The sequence below is a fragment of the Odontesthes bonariensis genome, chromosome 21, assembly GCF_027942865.1.
Source record: "Odontesthes bonariensis isolate fOdoBon6 chromosome 21, fOdoBon6.hap1, whole genome shotgun sequence".
NCBI classification, from domain to species: Eukaryota; Metazoa; Chordata; class Actinopteri; order Atheriniformes; family Atherinopsidae; genus Odontesthes; species Odontesthes bonariensis.
In genome coordinates, this window is record NC_134526.1 from 28620084 (window position 1) to 28642615 (window position 22532).

At 41.3% G+C, this 22532-nt stretch overlaps 1 protein-coding gene and 1 long non-coding RNA gene across 2 annotated transcripts in view; one reads left to right on the plus strand and one right to left on the minus strand.

The window, feature by feature from the left end:
- The window catches only part of tanc2a (tetratricopeptide repeat, ankyrin repeat and coiled-coil containing 2a), a 49654-nt gene extending 37602 nt beyond the window's left edge, over positions 1-12052 (minus strand). Inside the window, exons 1-6 of the mRNA XM_075454944.1 lie at positions 10710-12052; positions 5799-5935; positions 5105-5273; positions 4417-4737; positions 745-870; positions 385-651 (exon numbers count right to left, since the gene is read on the minus strand). Of these exons, the coding sequence (XP_075311059.1) occupies positions 385-651; positions 745-870; positions 4417-4737; positions 5105-5273; positions 5799-5935; positions 10710-10992 (1303 nt within the window). The 5' untranslated portion in view covers positions 10993-12052. The remainder of the gene's footprint in view (positions 1-384; positions 652-744; positions 871-4416; positions 4738-5104; positions 5274-5798; positions 5936-10709) is intronic.
- Positions 11403-16165, plus strand: LOC142372129 (uncharacterized). Its single transcript, XR_012768190.1, has 3 exons — positions 11403-11977; positions 12302-12374; positions 16024-16165. It is a non-coding gene; the product is annotated as an uncharacterized LOC142372129 (long non-coding RNA).
- The last annotated feature ends 6367 nt before the right edge of the window (positions 16166-22532 follow it).

Below are 22532 nucleotides of genomic sequence, written 5' to 3' on the forward strand. Positions count from 1 at the left end.
TTTTTTTGTACAGTCATCTCAACTCAGGCTAATCTCCCTTTAACTTCTGCTGAGAAACAACCCCAAAGTATGATGATGTCGTCACCATGCTTTACTGTACAGTTTGGTATTAGGGAGGTGTTCAACAGATACAAAGCTTCGAGTTCAGTCCAAAGAGTTCACGTTAAAGTACGAATGACAAATCTGAATATAATTTGGAGCTACACTTCCGTAAATTAATTATTTCTACTTATTTAAAAAAAATAAATAAATAGATGGAATTTCATGCCAAATTTATCCATTAAAAATTAAATCTAAAAATAAACGAATAAAGTGTGTAAAAACTGAAGAGGGCTGAGATCTCTCTAAAACACCACATCTACTATTTTGTCTCTCTTTGCTTACATTTGGGCATGGTCTGGTTGCCGGCAGGGCTTGGCCACATGCGGTTTCCGTGACAACTGAGGGCCACGAGATGGGCAATGATGGCTGTTTTTCCAAAACCCATGTTGCCAATAATCACTACTCCCCTACTGGTTGCAGGGTCATCACTGCAGAGACAGGCATCCACTTCTTGGAAAAGCCACTCCCTGCCGGTGAATAGCCAATCAGAAGAGAGACCAGGGACTTCAAACTGGAGTGGCTTCAGGTTGAGAGAGGGAGTGAAACGAACTGTAGAAGGAGAGTGGACGAGTACTGTAATCCAGGTTGGTAAAACTGGTAAAACTGTTTTTCTGTGTGTTTAAGAGAGTGTGTGTCAGTTACCTCTGTGGTCCTGTTGACTACGACTCCCAGAATGATGTCTGGGCATTCTGAGGGGCGTCCTGGAAGGAATATGTCTCTGCTGCTCATCCAGATAAGCTAAATCTTCAAGGTGGGCTGAACTAGTGGCTAGAGAGAGAAAATTGGGGGGGGGGGGTCATATTCTGTTGTACAGGAGCAGGAACAAACATTTGTTTCTGTTTATCCTGTCTTGGGAAAAAAATCCTTTTTAGATGTGTGGTCTTGTTTTGTTCTCAATTACAACAAACTGCTCAGCTAATCTGACTGGCAGTTTCTCCCATAAAGTGGTGGTTGGCGCTCATAGGAATTGCAGTACTAGAATCATTCAAAATTTTTGGTAAATTTCTTTTTAGATGCCAAGTTCATGAAGGAAGTTAAAGGAAAAACAAAACAAAACAATGCAGCATGCTAACTTTATGAACTTTGAGAATGTTAGGCTAGTCGTTTCCCCTCGTTTTCAGTCTTTATGCATTGCTAGGCTACATGTTATCGGACACCTGTTCAGCCAGAGACTGTATAAATCATAGACAAAACCATCTGCTGTCAGCCATGAAGTAGATGTGAAAATTCCTTTAAGTGCAATGAATGAATATCATTAACTAGATCCACTTTATATCATTATGAGGTTATAGCTTGTGTAGAACTACACAACACTCCAACAGCAGACAGAACAGAAACTGACAAAGAAAGTGTATCAAAACAAAAATTGTCAGAAAGGAGCTGTAAATTATATAAAAGTGAGGCCTGCAAGCTGAATCTGAAGGATGAAAGGATGTTTGTTTTGGCCTTGGTGCAGACGACTGTGCACCAGCTGTCCTCACCTCGGTCGTGCACTTCCTTGTTATGTGCCTACACCTCCTAAACTACCACACCAACTAATACTTCACAATGATGACTACCTAGATGATGATTTAGGGGTTTAAAAAATAAATTAACAAACCAGTGAATGGGTGACATCACATAGGGTAACTCCATTCAGTTATATCTGTCTGTGCTTTGAACATTTAACCTACAAAGAATCTTTCTAAGTTTGAGAGAAAAAAAGTATACTTTTAATTGCTGTACCTGTTTATAAATGTGAAGAAACAGTCAGGAAATCCTATGCCTCCCAGTGGGTACTACTTGTGATTTAAACATTGCATCTTTTATCCCAGCAGTTTAGTCCTTATTACTAACATTTTGAATTACACAGATAACTGTAAATATGTAGGATGCATAAGTGAAGTATGCAAAACATGCAAGTTATTCACAGAGAACATAAACAGGGATTTCAACACTGACTTCTGGTTGAAAATTAATTCACAGTCTGGACATTCTAGAACTATTTTAAGAAAAGACTTTACATTTGTAGAAAATATGGTGATATAATTTCCACGTGTCAAAAACACAAACTCAATTTGTTAATTTATAGGCTGAAAGACTTAAAATTGGTTATCATAGAGACATTTTTCCAAACTCATCTTAAACTTGTGGCTGAAATGTGGTCTGTACGATGACATAATATCAACACATATAATGTCCCACATAAAACGCTAATAAATATGGAACTATTCAGACCGTATGCTGCCAATAATGTGCTTATTGGACATTGTAAAGGGGGCGGTAGAATACATACACAGGAATTAGGAATTTAGGAATTACAGTTTTCAGTCTTTTACAGACTTCTTGTTCCCCGTAGCCAGAAATACAATCGTACTGTAGCAGCTCAGTAGGTTGCAAGGGTCCTGTATTCAAATTCTATGTTGACAAATTCTATTTGTAATGCCAATCCTGGTCAAATCTGGGCTAAATGCAAACGTTTAATACACATCTTCAACTTGCCCTTTACAAGTACTAAATGTTCACCTTTAAACAAAATTTAGCCCAGTTTTAGCTTGGATGTCTTATGATCATTTAGACGACTTTGGAAACATCTTTTCAATCAAAAAATGCTCAGATGTTTCATCTAGAATTAAGACTGAAAACTATGGGAGATAACAAGCAAGGCTTTGTCGAAAGGGAACAAAAAGAATCTCTAAAGCTTACCAAATATCACATTATATTTTGTTTGTTTAATCAACACAGAAACTTAAGTTCTACTGTCACTATTTCTATGTTGCTATTTCTACAGTGAGAGCAATGACTTTCTGTTGTTACCAATGGTTACCTGGTAACCTCCCTGTTAAGTGAGACATCACACATACACAGATGTTCCTAAAGACTACACAACTTCACGACTTGTGAATTGAGGATTTTTTTTTCTTTCTCACAATTAAAATCTTGGTAGCAGCACATGTAAAAATGAATCCACAACATGCATGAACAAATGTTTGAACAAAAAAAGACAATTCAAAATCGTCTCATACCACCAAAAACCAAGACCTATCAGTCCGGTCAAAGACAACACTGACCGATCTGTTCCAGCGAACAACCCCAGCATTCACATCATATTGCGATTAAAAGTAGGGACATCTTTCATTTTTTTCTCTGTTCATGAGGTAAAGTGCAGGCAGGATTAGCAGGATATTGTTGAGTGCAGGGTTTCGAAATATCCTACATTTGCTGTTAAGTTGATTTGAAATCTAACAGCTTAACGCTGTAAATAAGTTACTTCGGCTTAAGGCATAAAAAAAGACCTACCATAACTTTGATCCAATCAGTGTAGTTACAGTCCTCTAACATTTTAGTATGAGCGCTGGCTGTGCCTTGTATCCTGTGTGTATGTGTATGAGAAATGACATACATGTCACTTCCTTCCTTTCCCAAAGTGCTTGTGTTTTTCCTTTCCTTTTTTCTTTTATGATACACCGAGAGAAAAAAAGTGGAAAGGGAAGTCGATTATCTCTCTGTTTCTCAGCCTGGTGGTTTTGCATTGACACTTTACAAACTACAGATCTCATTATCACCTCTTTTTTTACTATTCTGGTGATTTAGATTTAACACAAAGTTTAACACCATCAGCTTTACATGTTTTGGTGGGATACATTTTTTCCTGCCTAGCCTCGCATACAGGAGTATGCCTAAAATACTGAACCTTTTTTTTTTAAGTCCAGGGCGACCATAAAGCACAAGACAAAAAGAGAAAAATATACCCCAAGGCTAAAAGATGGGAATAATGCACACATAGTACAATTTCAAACCGCAAGTTAATGCCTGACAGACTTTCGTGTTATTAAAATGTGTTAACTGGGCACAAATTAATTACTGTATTATACAAATCACAAAGTCCAAATAAATATTTGCAGGTATTTCTTTCAGTCACAAATAGCCCTGACAACATTTACTATTAAAAAAAACAGATAGGTAGAACCCAGATGAAATGATGGAATATTATCTGTATAAACAGAATAGACAACACATTTCTACTACAACATTGAAGCAGTTGGGAATCTTTAGGGTAAAAGTAAAAGTAAAGTAAAAAATGATTTATGAAACTGCTAAATGATTATCATTCCTGAGGTTGTGACTGTGTGCGTCTTTGTTTAACATAAGGCCTGTTTTAAACCCAGACCACACACACATCATCATCGTGGTTTGCTGACCATCACTGGTGAGCTCACAATTGTTGAGAGTGACGCATTTCCTTCCCAACAGGAAAGTGTGTGCGGGAGCAACGCTATGCCACTGGAACTCACACACATTCACACACATGCCAACATTCATTTGACAACTTACCAGCGACTGAATTTGGGCGGGGAATGAGGTTGAGTGTGACAGAGTGGGTGGAGCTCGATGAGCGGGCAGAGCCAGGGCCTCGGTCTGGGTGGAGTTTGTTCAGGCTGTAAGTGGAGGCGGACATGTTGTCGTCTACTCTGTACAGAAGGCTGTTGTTTGCACCACCTCCCACTAACACACTTGAAGACGACGTGGAAGCCACCACCGGCCGGCCTCCCTGCTGCCAGAGGTTGAGGCTGCTGCCATGGTAACAGTCGCTGGGGTACTTGGCGCCGTCGTCTCGCTCTGCTGCCGGGTCAGCAGAATAGCTGGTCAATGTGGCTGAAAGAAGGAGTGAGGAGAGGAAGGAATTTATGAACAGTTTAGGGGTATATAAGCTTGTATAGATAGATATCTGCACTGCTCTGTGCTGGTGATGGAGAAAGATCTGGCCCCACCATCTTACCGTTTAGGGATGTGTTGTAATCATATCCTTTGTATATCTTTACAAACATTCTTTGTAAGAAAAAATAAAATAATAAAAAAAAAATCACATCTGTTTTTCTTTTCCTGTTTTTTTTTAAAGATTCTGTAAACTATAACATGCAAATATTAGAAAAAGGGGGAAAATGCAGCTCAAAATGAGCAGCTGATCAACAGGCTTATCCCAGTCAGACCAAGCTGTCTGAAAGTCATCTTTTCATCTCACCTATGATTCCACTGTCTCTGCTCTCCAGTGTTGAGGTGGGGGAGGCGACAGAGGCGAGGTTGGAGGAGACATGCTTGCTGTTATTGTTGCCCTCCCCCCCAGCAGGAGGCTGCAATGTGGAGCAGGGGGAGGTGTTGCTGCTGGCCAGACTGGAGGAAGGAGAGATCCTCTGTGGAAGATGAGGCAGGGAGAAATTTCCTTAGATTTACTGTGCATTTAGGAATTTGTGTTAAATCTTCTGTTTGGATTCGGATATCCATCGTGTGTCATGTAACAACAATGGCATTTACACATTTTAAAACGCAATGCAAATAAACTGTTCTAAAAAATTTTATATCTTAAATTCTCTAATTTGTATTCTGTATAGCCTAAATTATGTATCAACCACACTTTTCAATATTGCCTGCAGCAGTTATTTTATACTGTTATTTTATTACTTTTTATACTGTCGGAGCTATGCATCAAAATTTGTATACTTGTATATCTGAATGACAATAAAACATGTCTATGTCTATGTCTATATATCATTTTCACAATACACCAAATATAAAATCCAATTGTTCTACAGTTAACGGATGACTAAAACTTGTTGTTTATAATTAGCTTAAGATCATTGTGTTTGTTTGTGACATGATCACAATTATGACCATGTTGTGAACATATGTAAAGGTGAGGGAGAGTGTTAGCTGGATACCTGTCCTTCCTCCTGGTGGTAAGGGGGACCCTGCTCTCCAGTGATTACCTTCTCCCCCAGAAGGAAGCCCAGCCTGGTCATCAGTGCATCAGCCGCTTCGTCGACAGAAGGGGGCGGTCCTAACTCCTCGCCCTCATCTGGAGAGTTTGTGAGTGAAGAAAAGGAAGTAAAATATTTCATCAATCTTTAAACTTAAATATACATGACTGTTTTAAAAAACTGATAAACATCTCATCTTGTATTATCATTATCTGGTTTCTCTGTGTGGGCTGCACAGTGGTGGTGTGGTTAGCACCATCGCCTCACAGCGAGAGTGTTCAAGGTTTAATTCCCAGCTGGGGCATTTCTGTGAGGAGTTTGCATGTTCAAACAACCACACACACACACTCACACTCACTCCTAAGGACAATTTTAGAGACATCAATTAACCTAACATGCATGTTTTTGGACAGTGGGAGGAAGCCGGAGTACCCCAAGAGAACCCACGCATACACGGGGAGAACATGCAAACTCCACACGGAAAGGCCCCAGAGTTGAACCTGGAACCCTTTCGCTGTGAGGCAACAGCGCTAACCACCACACCACCGTGCAGCCTCTCATGCATACATTCTGGGTGAAACACAGACTACAGAATTTATTGGTTTCGCTCCAAAATATTGACTTGCTAATTGGGGCTGGTCAGTCCAGGTCTCACTCGGCTCAAAATCAAAGTTGACTAGCCTTTTCCCCATGGTGCTTACAGGCAGTGGAATGGTATCCACATGCAGTGAAGTCCAATCCATCAAATCCAACCATCCATCCATCTATTCACAGTACCCGCTTTATCTAGTACAGTGTCCCCAGGAGACAGGCCAACAACAGTTTAGGGTGACACAGCAAAACTACTCCCTGTGGACATTCACACTAAAACCTATGGCCACTCCACATTCTCTAGTTAACCATCATGGTCTTACATTGTGGGTGGAAACTGGAGCACCTAAAGAGAAACCAGGCAGGAGCAGGAGGAATATGCAAACTCCAGACAGAAAGGTACCAGCTTTTTTTTAAAAAGGCTGTGCAAATAAAAAAGACTTGGTGTGGCATAATCAACTTTTCAGAGGTATTGTAAAGATTGTGTCAAGAAGTTAACAGACTTTAAGAACAATACAATTTCTACTCCACTTCAATTCCTACTCCATATGATCAATGCAAAAGCTTGATTGGTTTTGGGGTAAATTGTGTTTCAGATTGATCATGAGTTTGGTGCCCTACTCATCATCTCTGATGCCCTGGTGAGCTGAAGTAGGCCCTAGTCACTCCAATCATCATGAAAAACTGCTACAGATCTGTCCAATCACAGGGGATTATGAAAATAAAAACAAATCCTGAGAGAATCTAAAATGCCACTAACACATTAAATCACCAACTCCCTCCAAACATACTGAGTCTACACGTGAAAATAAGTGATTGATGTCAAGATTACTATATTCTTTTTATATTTTGCTGTTTATATAGCTGTTTATATATATATCCACACATTCAGCATGAAAGTTCAAACTCTGTCTCTGACAGTCTGTAATTACAGCTACAAACTGCTGACTGTTGGACAAAGTACCAGCGAAGCATTGCAGACACACACACACACACACACACACACACACACTGAAAATAAAAACCAAAGAAGCACATTGGTGTATGTGCGCACACACGTGCATGTGTGTGTGTGTGTGCGGTCAGTCAATGACAGGGCGGGTGAGTCGTTTTAGAAGAAAAATAAAATGGAAAGATCAGACGCAGATTGCAGTGACTTTTCCATTTCTTTCCTGTTAAGAATTCTAGCTGTTGATTTCATCATTCTTTCTGTCCCTTCTTTCTTCATTTGTCACTAAGCTCTTTTACTTTTTATCATTTATTCATTTCCTCATCTGTTTCCACTTGCTCTCATCCTTCCATCTTTCATCCTTTCTGCATTTTGTCTTTCCTTTGTTCCATTCTCTTTTTAGTCTTTGGACATTACTTCCTTCATTTCTATCATCTTTCTGCTGACTTTTTCATAACTTCTTCCTTTTCTTGCTCCACCTTCCCATCTGCCCATCTTCCTCACTCTTCCAATATGTCCTAATTTCTACGATCTAAATCTGTACCAACATTTCATCTTTTCTATCTTTCTCTTATTTTCCTTCTCGCTTGTTAATGTGTTCCTTTCTTCCTCTCAATTCGTTCGCCTTTCTTTCTCTTTTCTTTTTCATCTTAAAGACTTTTTCAACATCCCTTTTTTCTCTTTTCTTTTCTTACATCCTTTCCTCCTCTGTAATTTATTTTCTTTCCTTCCTTCCTCATTGTTTAATTTTGTTTCTCATTGTTTCCTTCTTCTTCCTTCCTCTCATCAGAAACACCATAGATCTTAACTAATTGTGAGATGGTGATTTCTCAGTCTGAACTGTGAATGAATTATGTTTAAACTGTATTACAGTCACAATCACAGTGTTGGAACTAGCTGGACTGGACTCAGCTTTCACAAACTTGTGAAACTCTCTTTTAAGCTTGTTATTCATTCGTTGCAATTACTTCTGTGCCACTGAATGCAACACTGTGTAAACCTTAAAGGAAAAACAACTCTATCCTTTGTATTTGCCATTCTGAACTCTGGTTTTAAGAATGTTTGGATTGATTGACATATCTTTTTTTTCATCTCTCGAGATGATGAAGAAGTCCCAGAGATGGTGTAGTGAAGATTAGCACTGTAAGGTAATACAGAATAACAATGTGGCAGGGACAAAAGTGTCCCAACATCAACTTGTTTGCAAAGCCTTTGTGTGGAGCTGAAATGCAGAGCTCTGAGAGACCAAAGGCAGCCTGAGTCAAGCTGCAGTGGCTTGCTGAAGCCAGATAAGTTTCTGCCTTTTGTTTTTCTTTTGTGATTAGCTTGACTCAACTGCTAAAAGACAGCAAGCATTTTTGGCTGGCCATCAAAGGTGTGATAACAGTTTAGTTTCAGAAGGAAAGTAAAATTATGGAAGATTCCAACGTTTCAAGCTTCCACCTTTTCGTATCTTCAGGCAACTTAAGACAGCAGCTGCTTCATTCACTCACACATACATAACATTTAAAGTAATAATGCAGAGTGACTGCTGTTTAACTGTGAGATGGGTGGGGATGATGGGAAAAATATGCTTGTTGAATATAAAACTATATGTTCATTTTCAGTGTATTGCCTTTGGCTAATGTGAGACATCCGTCTCTGGTTACTTTCCCCAGCAGACTTGTACGTCTTATTATGGTTACTCTGGTATGAGGTATAAGCTTTCAGAATGTCATTTTACTTCATGTGGATACAATAAGTCATTTTATTGTGAGTTGTTTATGTTTCTAGATCCAAAAACCTTTAGTATAATAAGTAACCTTTTGTTTTCATTATGACCAACAGCAAATCAAACGATATCACCGACATGTGAAGGAATAAAAAGTATTTGCTGTTCCTCACAGTGACCGAAATTTTCAAGCAGACATTGGTTTAATTTCACTGTAAACTGCATTTGCCCTGTTCTATCAACTTGTGTTGAGTTTTTTCTTTAAGTGTTTTTTCTGCTTAAAGACAGAAGTTAATGATTGTAGACATTAAACGATATGGATATAATCTACCAAACTGATGCTGTTTTTACACTAAAAGTAGTGTGTTTAAACAGTTTTTTTGCACGCAGGTGCATCAAAGCCTGTCTTACAGTGTGTATTATCATCAGTTATCATCATTATCATAAATGCATATAAGGTTACAACTTACTGATCCAATATACCTTATCTCCTCGAAGAAAGGACAGATAATATGTAGTCTGCTATCTAGGCAATGCATTAGAAGAAAAAAATAAAATAAACTATCGATCAATCTGATTTAATCTTGTGCACGAGTTGTTGCTGTCAGTTTCAGAGCCTCCACATGAGACGTTGCCAAGGGCAGAGGTGTGGTTCTGTTAAGAAATAAAGAACTGTGTCCATTTTGTTGCCCTGACCACAGCATCTTCGTTGAGAATGAGCGTGTTGAGTTCTCACTGATGCAGAGTCGACTGGAGCTGAAACTCATGTCTACTGTAGAGTCATGTGACGTGAGTCTGGATGTTGATTCAACATTTTCACATTGCACTCATGGACAGATTTTTTTTTGTGTGTGTAAAAGGATTTCGGTGTCCATTTGCCGGTTCATCTGCTTCTGTTTAGATGAAGATGTGAAGACAAGACAAGCCTAACTTCTTCATACAGCTGACTAACCAGTGTGAGTTTTGCACTTTTGCATGAATTAAACTAATTCTTCATTGTCCAGCACTTCAAGCTCAATAAAACTTATAAGTTTAAATCATCAATTAATCATCCCATGTGCAAATATTCTCAAAAGGAGAATCCTCCAAGAAATATCAAGTTTTTTAAACTTATTAACCTTATTAACCGTGTGTTGCTTTGTAAAGTTACACCATGAGTGAAAAGCTGGCAATACTGTGACTGAGCTTTTACAGCATGTGTCTGTAAACCAGAGACAGTCTCAGAAACATGGACTTTAAGTTGATTGGAACAAGGTTTATTGAAGGCTAGAGACACACAGCTCGCTGTTTGATCATATAGTCATGCTGAAAAATAGAGTGCCATTTTTTTTTCCTGGAAAGAAACTTCGAAATATATCATTTTAAAAAACAGAGATGAAAAAGGTCCAAAGTGGCCTCTGATACTTCCATTTTGAGCTTTCTTTTTTCATTTTCCGAAACTACTAGTTCTCTCCAATGCTTCCAAATGGAAAGAAAGCTCATAGAAACTAATGAGAAGCTAGATGAGGACTTAAGCCTTCATATTTTACAGAAAGACAAAAACTAATAATAACTCTTCACATTTCTTAAAACTGACACTAAGACCAGGAACCCGTCTGCCTGCTGAGTCCTTCTCTCTCACCTTCCTCCTCTCCTCTTCCTCCTCTCTCCACTCCTTCCACTGGATGATCAACCCATTCCCGACATAGCTCGGAGCTGTCCTCATGGGACCGGCAACAGCACAAGTGCAACAGCACGCGTCGCAAGACAGACGAGGAACCGGTGACGACCCCCGCCGCAATGTCTCCGCCGCAGCTGCAGTAGTTCGCCAGCATCCATGACTGACGGACAGAGGACCGCCGGTGCCCACACCACTTGGTTCTGGAGCGGGCACATGCTTTCAAAATAGCCGCCGTGCAGTCCATGGCTGGCAGGCATAAAGTTCTGATTGGTTCAGAGCATTTCCATGAAAAGGACAGAGTAAACAAAGTCGGCTCCAGTTGTGCTCTTTGTGTGCTCCATGAAAGTTTTGTGCAGAAAATTTGCTGACATCACTTTCTTCTTCTGTTTGGTCCTGAGCTCCTCCTTCGCCAGAGTACACAAAGGACAGCAGGACTGAAAGATGAAAGAGGCAAGAATGGAGAGATAAAAGAAGGAAGAGCTCCAGGGAAAGGAAAAAAAACAAGAAGTGCTTCAACTTTGAAGCAGAATAACTGATAGCAAAACATGCATAGACACTGGCAATAAGTGAGCTTCTTGCATTCAGCAAAGGTTCTTTGTTAAATTTAGAGAGGAAAGGATCCAAAAAGATATGAGCAGAAGTTTTAAACTTGAGCCAGTTCACAGCAGATCTGGACGATGCATTCCGTTCGTAATTGTCCTTTTTGAATCACCAAAAGAAAAAAAAGAAGAAAAAAAGTATTTTTTACTCACAGGTGAAGCCAAAGCTTCAAAAGGAGAAAACAATTTAAAGCTCAGAGTAGTGAAAATCACTCTTCTCCCAGATGATGCCCTCTTTGGACAAAAACACAAGCAAAAGCTTCCCATTGTTCAAGGAGTCTTTCTTTTAACAGTGGAGCCTCCATATCTGGTCTGTAAGACGACCTCCTTCGTCTGAGTGCACTGCAAGTCAAAACCTCCCCTCCTCCAACCAAAACGAAAGAAAAAAAAATGCGCACACACAGACAGGAGGAGCTGAACTCGAGAGGCATCCGTTTCACACAGAGAAGCGCAAGGAAAAGTTTAGAAAGACGATGCAGTTTTGTGTCTTTGAAAAGAAGAAAATCACAAGTCGAGAGAGAATGAATGACTGGAGGTCAGCAGAGCAAAGAAACGCTGCAATTAAAGTGGAACTCCTTTTCCAGGAACAGAGGAGCGTCTGACCACAGATCACTGTGGCCATGGAAGAATGTAATCCACTTAGTCCAGAAAATGTGAAAAATGTAGAGAGTACAAGTAATTAAGAGTGATAACTATGTTAAGATGTTTCTATTTTTGAGTTTTGTTTCTATTCTATAACAGAAAAGCATATGAAAAACACATTTATTTGAAGAAACGCAGGATATAATTGAAAAATTTCAGTTAAAGACTGACATCAGTGCCCTCTTATTATCTTATTCTATTGTTCATCCAGCATAGGGTGTACTTCCTGTGTGAGCTCAGGAAGTTCAACCTGCCTCAGGAGCTGTTGATCCATTTCTACACTGCAGTAATCTAGTCTGTTCCTCCTTACAGGTTTGGACTAGCCACCAAACAGGACAGTAAAAGGATTTCAGTGAACGGCCTGAGCTGCAGACAAAAATCACTGGTGAGAACAAACCTTCCATTCAGATTCAACACGTCAAACCTGTTCTATATTTTACCCTCTGCCAGTTGCCACAGTCCCATTTCAAATCATATTCAAATTAGATTTTTGACAGACATAACCAGTGTACAGGAACACTTTTAGTGTGGGTTAAGTCCTCGAGTTTCGCTGGCAACCATCTCTGAAAGTGGTTGAGAACATCCAACCTAAATGCACTCGTGAACCGTAGGAACCTTTTCATAGTTCTATCTATAGCCGCTTTCGGACTGTAGGAACCTTTGGCAGTTCTAATAACCTTTTAATCCGCGGGGCCGTTTTCTCCCGCATTCGGACATACAGGAACTCGGGGGGCCATCTCCCTCAGTTCCTATAACCATTTAGCTCCTTCTCCGAGGTCGGGTCTTTTCATGGTTCTATAGAACGCATCTGACGGAGGTGTTTGGTGGTCGGTAGCTACGCCCCTTGTCATGCTATCACGGCTGAAATGTTTACTCATACGACACAGACACAACCGGCGGGCGTTTAATAAGTTAAACTTACACGTTGTCTCCTTTGTCTGCGGCGCTCTGCTCTCGAGCCTTCGTCTCCTGACTCTCTCTGTGTGCTCTTCCAGCCTCGATGTTAGACGCCTGATGTGATCGTCCATGATTAATATCACCATCATGCAGACCATGAACACTGTGGCCTCCCCGCTCTCCATATTAGCTTCTTTGTGGTGTTTTTTCTTCTCTCCTTACTTTTACCGGGTTTTGTTTTGTTTTGTTTTGTTGTTGAATGTGGCGCTAAACGGCTAACGTAACACGTCACTGACGCAGACGGCTGCGCGCGGCGCATCAGTCCTGACCGGGTCCCGACTCATGTGCGAATGCAGACTGAAACAGTTCCACTGGGGAAGGACAGTTATCAGAACGAAATTCGAATAGGACAGTTCTGATAACTGCGTTCTTAGAACGGCTCTGTCCGAAAGCGGCTATTATGAGGAAGTTCCCTCTCTACGCTGTGTCCAAAGACAGGAACTGCTACCAATCGTAGCTCATAGAACTGCTTTTATAGAGACTTTTTCAGTTCCTACTTCAGAATACGAGCTTTCCTAACATGAGGAATTCAAACTGATTTACAGTTGAATAAAGTGGAGGGTGATTGGTTCAGATGCTGTAAATGCATAGCTAAGATCAGAGCTATAGAGTAATACAGAGTTACGACACTCCCATTGACTCCTGTTGGCGGACAACACTTCCGGGTTATGCAGACGCCAATGGTTCCAAACAAGGGACGGAGCTCCGTTGATCTCAATAGCTCGTCAAGAACAAGTTACTTGAAAATAGTAATTAGTCACTGATTACTTCTCCAATAAATTAATCCAATTACTTTACTGATTATTTATTTTCAAAAGTAATTTGTTACTTTACTGATAACTTTACTTAGTTACTTAGTTTCAAAAACATGATACACAACCTGAGTACGCTATAAAGCAATAGACCTTTCAGTCTAATTCTATTCTTTCCGCTTATTCCATCATATAGAATTGACATAATAGCTTGATAATAAGCATAATAACCATTATGTCGAACAGGGCTCTGAAGTTTTGAATGCAGGCACGAGTGACAACTCTTTTTTTTTCAGCGTGAGAAATACAATGTGTGGCAGGAGTGCGTGACAAAAGACCGAAAAGCGTGACTGTCACGCTCAATGCGTGAGACTTGAGAGCCCTGATGTCATATTCTCCGTCAAGGTATCCTGCAAATGACTTTCTTTGCGGTAGCTTGACATCGCTTTTGGTCGGTATTTTTTCTACGATGCGTCGGAATGATTCATTCAACAGTGCAAATGGACAATATGTCCACGACAATATAGACAGCTTCTTCAGTACAGTGGCACAAGTCCTGTCGCTCTTAAGTCTATTTTCACCTGTTTAGCAGGAGAGGGGCAGTCTGGGTCTTTGAATTTTTCACTGTAGATTAAAAAAAAAAAATTCTTCCCGCGCAGAGTGTACAGCACACACTAATGTTTTTAACACTTTTTACCAAGTCAAACTCAAAGTAATGTCAGTACTGCCAAGCATTGCATGGTCTCTCCTGCACTCCATGTTATCTCTTGTTGATCTACACACGCACTGACGTCACACCAAACAAAATCAAGGTTTAGTAACGCAGTAACGCAGCCCATTTGTGGGAAAGTTATAGTAATGTAATTACTGTTTTGGCAATTGTAATCCCTTACTTTACTCATTACTTGAAAAAGTAATCAGATTACAGTAATGCATGGCTTCTAACGTTACTGCCCATCATTGCCCATCATCAAAAAAAAAAAAAAAAAAGTTGGTTTCCTTAGCTAGGAAATTGTTTTTGAATTGGCTCTATATGAACAAATTGGATTATTTTATGAATAATTATGATTACAATTAATTGAATTCCAATTGGCTTGAATTGGACTTTATTATCTAAGTGCCTGAGACCATGGTCTTCGGCCGGAAAAGGGTGGAATGCTCTCTCCGGGTCGGGAATGAGATCCTTCCCCAAGTGGAGGAGTTCAAGTATCTCGGGGTCTTGTTCACGAGTGGGGGACGAATGGAACAGGAGATTGACAGACGGATCGGTGCGGCGTCCGCAGTGATGCGGGCTCTGCACCGGCCCGTCGTGGTGAAGAAGGAGCTGAGCCAGAAGGCGAAGCTCTCGATTTACCGGTCAATCTATGTTCCTACCCTCACCTATGGTCACGAGCTGTGGGTAGTGACCTAAAGAACGAGATCGCGAATACAAGCGGCCGAAATGAGTTTCCTCCGCAGGGTGTCTGGGCTCTCCCTTAGAGATAGGGTGAGAAGCTCGGTCATCCGGGAGGGGCTCGGAGTATAACCGCTGCTCCTCCGCATCGAGAGGAGTCAGATGAGGTGGCTCGGGAATCTGGTTAGGATGCCTCCCGGACGCCTCCCTGGTGAGGTGTTCCGGGCCCGTCCCACTGGGAGGAGGCCCCGGGGAAGACCCAGGACACGTTGGAGTCCCCCCAGAAGAGCTGGAGGAAGTGGCCGGGGGACAGGGACGTCTGGGTCTCTCTGCTCAAGCTGCTGCCCCCGCGACCCGATCCCCGGAGCAGCGGAAGATAATGGATGGATAATGGATAATGGATATCTAAGTGCCTTGAGATGACATTTGTTGTATTTGGCGCTATATAAATAAAAATTAATTGAGTTGAATTGCTGTTAAGTTAATGAAATAACAGCATTTTAAAAGTTTTTTACATTTTTCCATCAGAAGTATACTCTTAGACATCGTTATTTTTACATTTGGTTTACATGAAATGTCGATGTTAAAAATGTAATGGATTTAGGGACCTAACTGAAAGCTTGGTAATGGAGGCTAACGTGAGGTAATTACCGTGATAATTTCACTAAAGTCTGTTAACTTTTTGTTGTCAGGTGACATTATGTAAAGATGTTGTGATTGTCAGGTTTTAAAACATTACCAAAATACTATAGTAATAATACATTTAATACATTTTTGGTATTTCTGAAGTATTTTCTATGGTAAGTTGATGAAATTACAAAATTTTTTTGCATTGTAAGGCATTAGCTGACTGGTCTTTAACTAGTTAAATTAAGTTTTTTTCAGCATGACTTTGCAGCTGTGATAATAAAATGTTTCTCTGTTGTTGTCAGGGAGGTCAGCAGGTGGTCGCTGCTGTCATGCTGCCATGGATCAACCCTCATCAGGACTTCAGCACATTTCTACAATGTCCAAACCCTTTAAATGAATCAAATACAGTTCATTGTTGCAGATTAATCTACCCGACAGTATAAATAGCAGTAAAAGAACTTCTTTATGAAGGCTTGCTTGCTTTTTTTTTTTTTTGGCACAACTGACACACTTATTTTTGTCATTCAATATGGTTTTAACCAGAAAAAAGTTTTTAAGATTAATATTTTAATCAATTAATTAATATTTTATAATAGTTTTCTGGCTTGAAGCACAATAAACAGGGTTACAGATGCATGTATGCAGTTCACATTAAAAGCAAAAAATTAAATATAGAATAATTATGTCTTCTAGAGAAAAGAAGAATTCGTCCCGGCTCATCACTCACAGCATCTACAGCCACATATTTCCCTCCAAGTCATTTAAAGCTTCTTTAAAATAATTTATTCAGCTCAGCTTTGCCATTCAGCTCATTGTCCATCTGACACTAGAGAGAACTACGGTGGCCGACACGTGCAAACGCGCTGCAAACGGCGAAACAAATCCAACAGTAAAACGCTGCAAGAGAAAAATGCGGCAATCACAAAAACGACTGGAGCACACGCGCTGCAAACCCCAAAACACATGCAATGGAGAAACGCTGCAAACTTCAAAACACATGCAAGAAAAAAACGCACTGCAAACATCAAAACACATGCAAGAGAGAAACGCTGCAAACTTCAAAACCGGAACGGATCCGGAACAGATCCAGATCACGGATCCACACATTAAGTGCTACATCCGGCCCGGATCCGGCCCATATCCGCCTCGGAGTCCACTGCTATCTAGGGAGCGCGTACAATGTGCGGATCCGCCTAGAGTCCGCAACGGGTCCTATAACACTGTGGGGAGGCGGCGCGAGCGGTTGATCAGGACGGCGGATCCGCCCCGGAGTCCACTGCTATCTAGGGAGCGCGTACAATGTGCAGATCCGCCTAGAGTCTGCAACGGGTCCTATAACACTGTGGGGAGGCGGGGCGAGCGGTTGATCAGGACGGCGGACCTGCCCGGCTTGAGGGCGGATCCGCCCCGGAGTCCACTGCTATCTGAGAGACATCTTCTACAGATAGGGTGTTTGGGACAACAGGAGTAAGTCCTGGGAACAGACAGTAATATCATGCTCTGTTGAAGGATGTAGATCTGAAGGTAAGCTGGACCACAGGCATGATTAAGTATAAAAAGGGAAAGGTAGTTGTCCCCTGCTAGCATGCAGGGGTACCCTCTACCATTTAAAACAGTTTTAAAGGTGTTTCTGTTGCTCCAAAAAAGAAAAATGTTGTTAAAATACATAGTCAGTGTAGTAATCAATGCACATTATTGGTCAATATTTACCGAAAATTGCACTGTAAATGTTAAAGTTGTCGAGTTTGTGCTCCGTCCCGCTAAGACCCGTTCAAACTGACTGACAGACTATTCTTGTGTTCTTGTGAAACGTCATCAGTCGCAGCCCAAGTACTGTCCCAATACACAAGTTCGCATTTCGCCGAGAACGGTGAAAGTTCCCGGATGTGTTCTCGACACGCCCATTTTACCGAGGATGCATCGGTAGCTAACTTGTGCTAACTTGTCAGCGTAAATAACCCACAATGCACTGCGCTCCTACCCGAGCCGAAATCAACAGGCTGAAGCTGATTTCATTTTAGCTCTAAACTCTTTAAATATATCACTTTATCCACGTTTAAAACATTTTGAGGCGAGAAAGTAGCCCTTTAGATCCCGATTTTATCGTTAATTTGTCTTAATACCAGCTATTTACAATTTTGTTCGGAAGAATTCTGCGCCTCAAACTTGCCAGCTGTTTAATCAGAGCAGGCTGCCTCGGGCACGAAGAACGCATCGTCTCAAAACTGAAAACGGAGCATGTGTACTTGTGATCTCCCGAGTTCATTCTTCCAAGGTTGACTAGCAAGAACATTCTCCTCAAGAACACAAGTCTGTTCTTTGCATTCTTGGTATTGAGAAACGGCCTATGACATTCAGAACTATTGAGGCTTACATGAACCACGTGACAGCCCTAGCGGCGACATCAAAGCGTGTCGCAACTCTGTATTACTCTATAGCTCTGGCTAAGATAGCATATAAGCACATCGGGACCTGCATTGTGAAAATTATTTGTAAACATCAGTTAAAAACGAACCAAAAGAATAAAAAAAACATGGAGGAATGGAGTGATAGTAAAGGTTTTTTCCAGCCTATATCCGACAGATAGATTTTAATGTGACTTGCACAGATCTGCCTCTTGCCAGCTCCCCGTTACGATTGTATCTGTGGTGCGTATTCAAATAGAAAAAGCTCATCAAGACATGTTGTACTTTGAGGAGCTTCCAAATCTTCATAAATCTCAGAAAGCTCTTTGAACTGTTTGGTTCAAATGCACCTTAAAGGAGCCATGGCATGAAATTTTCACTTTTTAAGGTTGTTTAACATTAATATGAGTTCCCCTAGCCTGCCTGCGGTCCCCCAGTGGCTAAAAATGAAGATAGACCTAAACCATGCAATGGAAATTATTCTCCGCCTTTGGTAATGTGACCATGCAGATGGCCTGATCGGGAAAGCTGCCTCTTATGAAGTGGCGCCTCTTATGACGTGGAGGTTGTTTCCTCCCAGAGCCCATATATGGCTATGCCAAAACTGCCTTTCCCCGCCCACAGCTCTTTGGCCAGCTCATTGCTCTGTACATGGATGTAAAAAATCCATTTATAGTTCCTGCATCAGAACCTCTAAAGAGCCAGTGGACAGATTTAGTTTTTTTCTGGGAAAGTGACGACAGAATCGAAGAGATTTGTGTATGTGTGCACCAAACATTTCACCGACGAATGTTTCCAGAACTTGGGCCAATACCGAGCCCAAGGGAGAGCCCAGATCCCTGCGGAGGAAACTCATTTCGGCCGCTTGTATTCGGAATCTCATTCTTTCGGTCACTACCCACAGCTCGTGACCATAGGTGAGGGTAGGAATATAGACTGACCGGTAAATCGAGAGCTTCGCCTTCTGGCTCAGCTCCTTTTTTTTCACCACAACGGGCCGGTGCAGAGCCCGCATCACTGCAGACGCCACACCGATCCGCCTGTCAATCTCCTGCTCCATTCGTCCCTCACTTGGGGAAGGATCTCATTCCCGAGAGTAAGTCATTTAACGCTCTATAATTGTGTTGCTTTCCTGTATTTACAGTATAGTTACATAGCTTGTTACCACAACAAAGGGTTTGTATCGTTAGCTATGCAGCTAATAGCATCTGCAAGCACTTATCTCTGCCAACTGGGCTGTTGGAGGCAGTGGTGTAGTCTACCTTTTTGAGGTGGGTATACTGTATAGTTGGCCAGTCATTGGCCCGTGGTACCAAACTAGGGGTCGGGACTCGGGACCCCTCGGAACCAATAGTAGCCCCTTAATGCACGCCGTACCTCCAGTGGCGCGCTGTAATAGTCATTGAAAAGTAATAAGTACCATAGTACTACAATACTATGACATAACACAGTTCAGATGAAAAGCCCTCTAAAAGCTATGACAAAAAATAGGCCAATGTAAAGTTTCATTTTTAAGCATTTTCATCTATGACAATCAAAAATGTTACTATCAAGTAGGCCTACAGCAAGTCAAGCCCAAACAAAATGAAATGAACTGATTTTTAAATGTAGGCCTATAGAAATATAGCCTGTATTGTAAACTCATCACATGCACTAAAGGTTTTTGCATCTGACATTATATCGCAGTAACAGTGTAGTAGATAATGTAATTACCATTGCCTAAGTACAGATACATCTCCCCATCCATGCATACCATGGAGATAGCATGGTTCTGGCTAGTAAATAAAGTTTAGTTTATGATAGATAAATTACTTAATCCAGACAGCCACTGTACATATCATCATGTAGACCATATACAGACAGGTATGGCGATTAGGAGTTATTCCCAAAGAAGAATCCCAGATAAACAAACGTCAAGAATTTTAAACTAAGTAAGCAAACGTGGATCAGAGTAGCTAGCTTGCTAGTATTGAGAGAAGAACGAAAGCTAGACTACAGCATGACTAGCCTGTGTTATTGCCGTGTTATGTCCACAAATTAAACAACCTAGAAGGGTAACTTGGTAGCAAAGTCTCATAAAAAGCGTGAATTATGTTTTTGACTCAACTTAACTTACTTTCGGAAACGTCAGGTCGGGCAACCTTATTAAAAAAGTTCCTAAGGTCTTGCTGTCCCTTGCCCCTGGCCATGATCCTCGTCGTCCCCAACTAAAAACCTGGAACGCTGCTGCTTTGTTTAACCTGGCAGCTCGCGGTCGGCTACCTAGCGAAATTCACTGGCATGTTTTCATCACGCATTGAGGCTTTTCAAATAATAATGATCATCATCATAATAATAATATATTGTAACGACCCAGAATGAGGGTAAAAGCACACGGACTGGCTTGTTTCCTCCTCTCCCTGTCAATCACTGGACCGCAGGTCATCACTCAGGTGTGGGCTGGTGATTGGGGGAGAGGAGTGGGCGTGGGCCAGTCTGTGTGCAGGTTTGGTGTTCTCCTGGGGCTGGTTGCGGAGCAGGACTGAGAGTCACCCGTGTTCTGCGATTGTACTGCTTGTAATAACTTAATAAAGAGCCGTTCGGCAACCGCCGGTCTCAGAGCCTCCGTGAAGTCATTACAATATGTTCACGAAAGTTAGACAACGTGTTAATAAATCACTACCATACCTGTCAACAGCCATGGAAAAGTGTGCCCTGGAAATGCAAACTCTCGGGTTGAGATGATGAGATGATAATTCCATAATCCGATCAGAATGGTGAGAACATGGAGAACATATCGTATCAGCCCATTCCAGATGTACAATGACTTTTCGTAGAAGCCTCGACTTTACAAAGTCCTTTCCTTAGCCACTAAGCACCTACGTACGCACCCCATGATAGAATTTTGTTTTGGCTGACAGCGAGACATAAAAAACGCGTCTGATTGGTTGGAGATTGACTGACTGCCGCAATTTCCGAATGAATGCAATTCTGAAGTGTTGTCGTTGTATTGTTAAATTATAACAAGGCTTCCATGAAATGTGGTAGTTGATGAAACGTGGCTGTGCTATTCTAAATATTGAAAAACGAATTTTAGGTTGGTATACTGAGCATTTTAGGTGGGTATCCGGAAATCCCCCAAAAAAAGAGGTGGGTATACGCCGTATACCTGCGTTCAACGTAGACTACACCACTGGTTGGAGGTGTTTGCATGCCCATGAGATGGTTAGCTCGCTCATTTTAGACCAAAACCCCCTACTTCAAGCTTCCTGAAGAAGAATGAATCCGCAAAATCAGTGCATTTCATCAGGATAATTAGTGGTGCAACGGATCATCATTGATCCGTGATCCGTTCGGATCAATTATTTCGGTTCGGCACACACATGATCCGCGGATTGATTTATGAAAAAAAAAATTGTGTGCATGTTCAGTCCTCACACAGCCGTTACCATTCATGCTAGTTCCAGGGACAGAGCTACTTTCCACGCTCTGGGTAAAAGTCTGCAACAGTTCCCTATTCAATAAGCAAACAGTCCTATGGCTCGTTTGTGATTTATTGTCCTCAGCGTACAACATGTAGAACAGTGGGCATGGAAAATAAAAGTAGGCTAGACTTCGGTGACTACTGTAACGATAACTGCTGCCTCTAGTGCTACGTCTGTTTCCAAATACTCGCGCTGCCACACAAACCTGTCGCCTAGGTTACCACACAGACATAACACGTAGCTGACATAGCGATAGCTAACATAAAGAAAACCCCTAACCTGCAACACAGCGTGGTCATGGCGAGCGGAGGAACAGAAGAGCTTGAACGCCCCACGTCATTTAAATCCCCTGTTTGGGAGCATTTTGGCTTCCCTGTCAAATTTAATGAAGAAGGAATGAGGTTGGTGGATAAAACCGTGACGGTGTGTAGGCACTGTGGCACAAGAAAGTCACACAACAGTGGAAACACATCGAGCATGGCCACGCATTTGCAGCAACATCACCCCGGTGTTTCACTGACAGGAGTGAAACCGAAAGCGGCTCAACAACCGCTCATCACCGCGGCATTTAAGCAGCCCCTTCCTTCACAATCCGACCGGGCTAAAGCGATCACAAACGCTATCGGTGTGTTTTTATGTTGCACTTTAAGTTGTTTTTCTTTGATTATGTCGAAAAGAAGATGTTAATTGTGCACTTTAAGTTGATTTTATATATTTCAATTTAATAATTTAAAAGTGTTAATAAACAAAAAGACAAAACATGTTTATTTGTCTTGTCTATTTTTTTTTTTTTTTTTTTGCTGATCCGAAAAATGATCCGATCCGTGACTCTGATCCAAGGAACGATCCGAACCGTGAGATTTTTGATCCGTTGCACCCCTAAGGATAATGATTAATTCATGGTTCCAGCGCTACGTGCTTCTTTGCAAACCAGAGCAATCA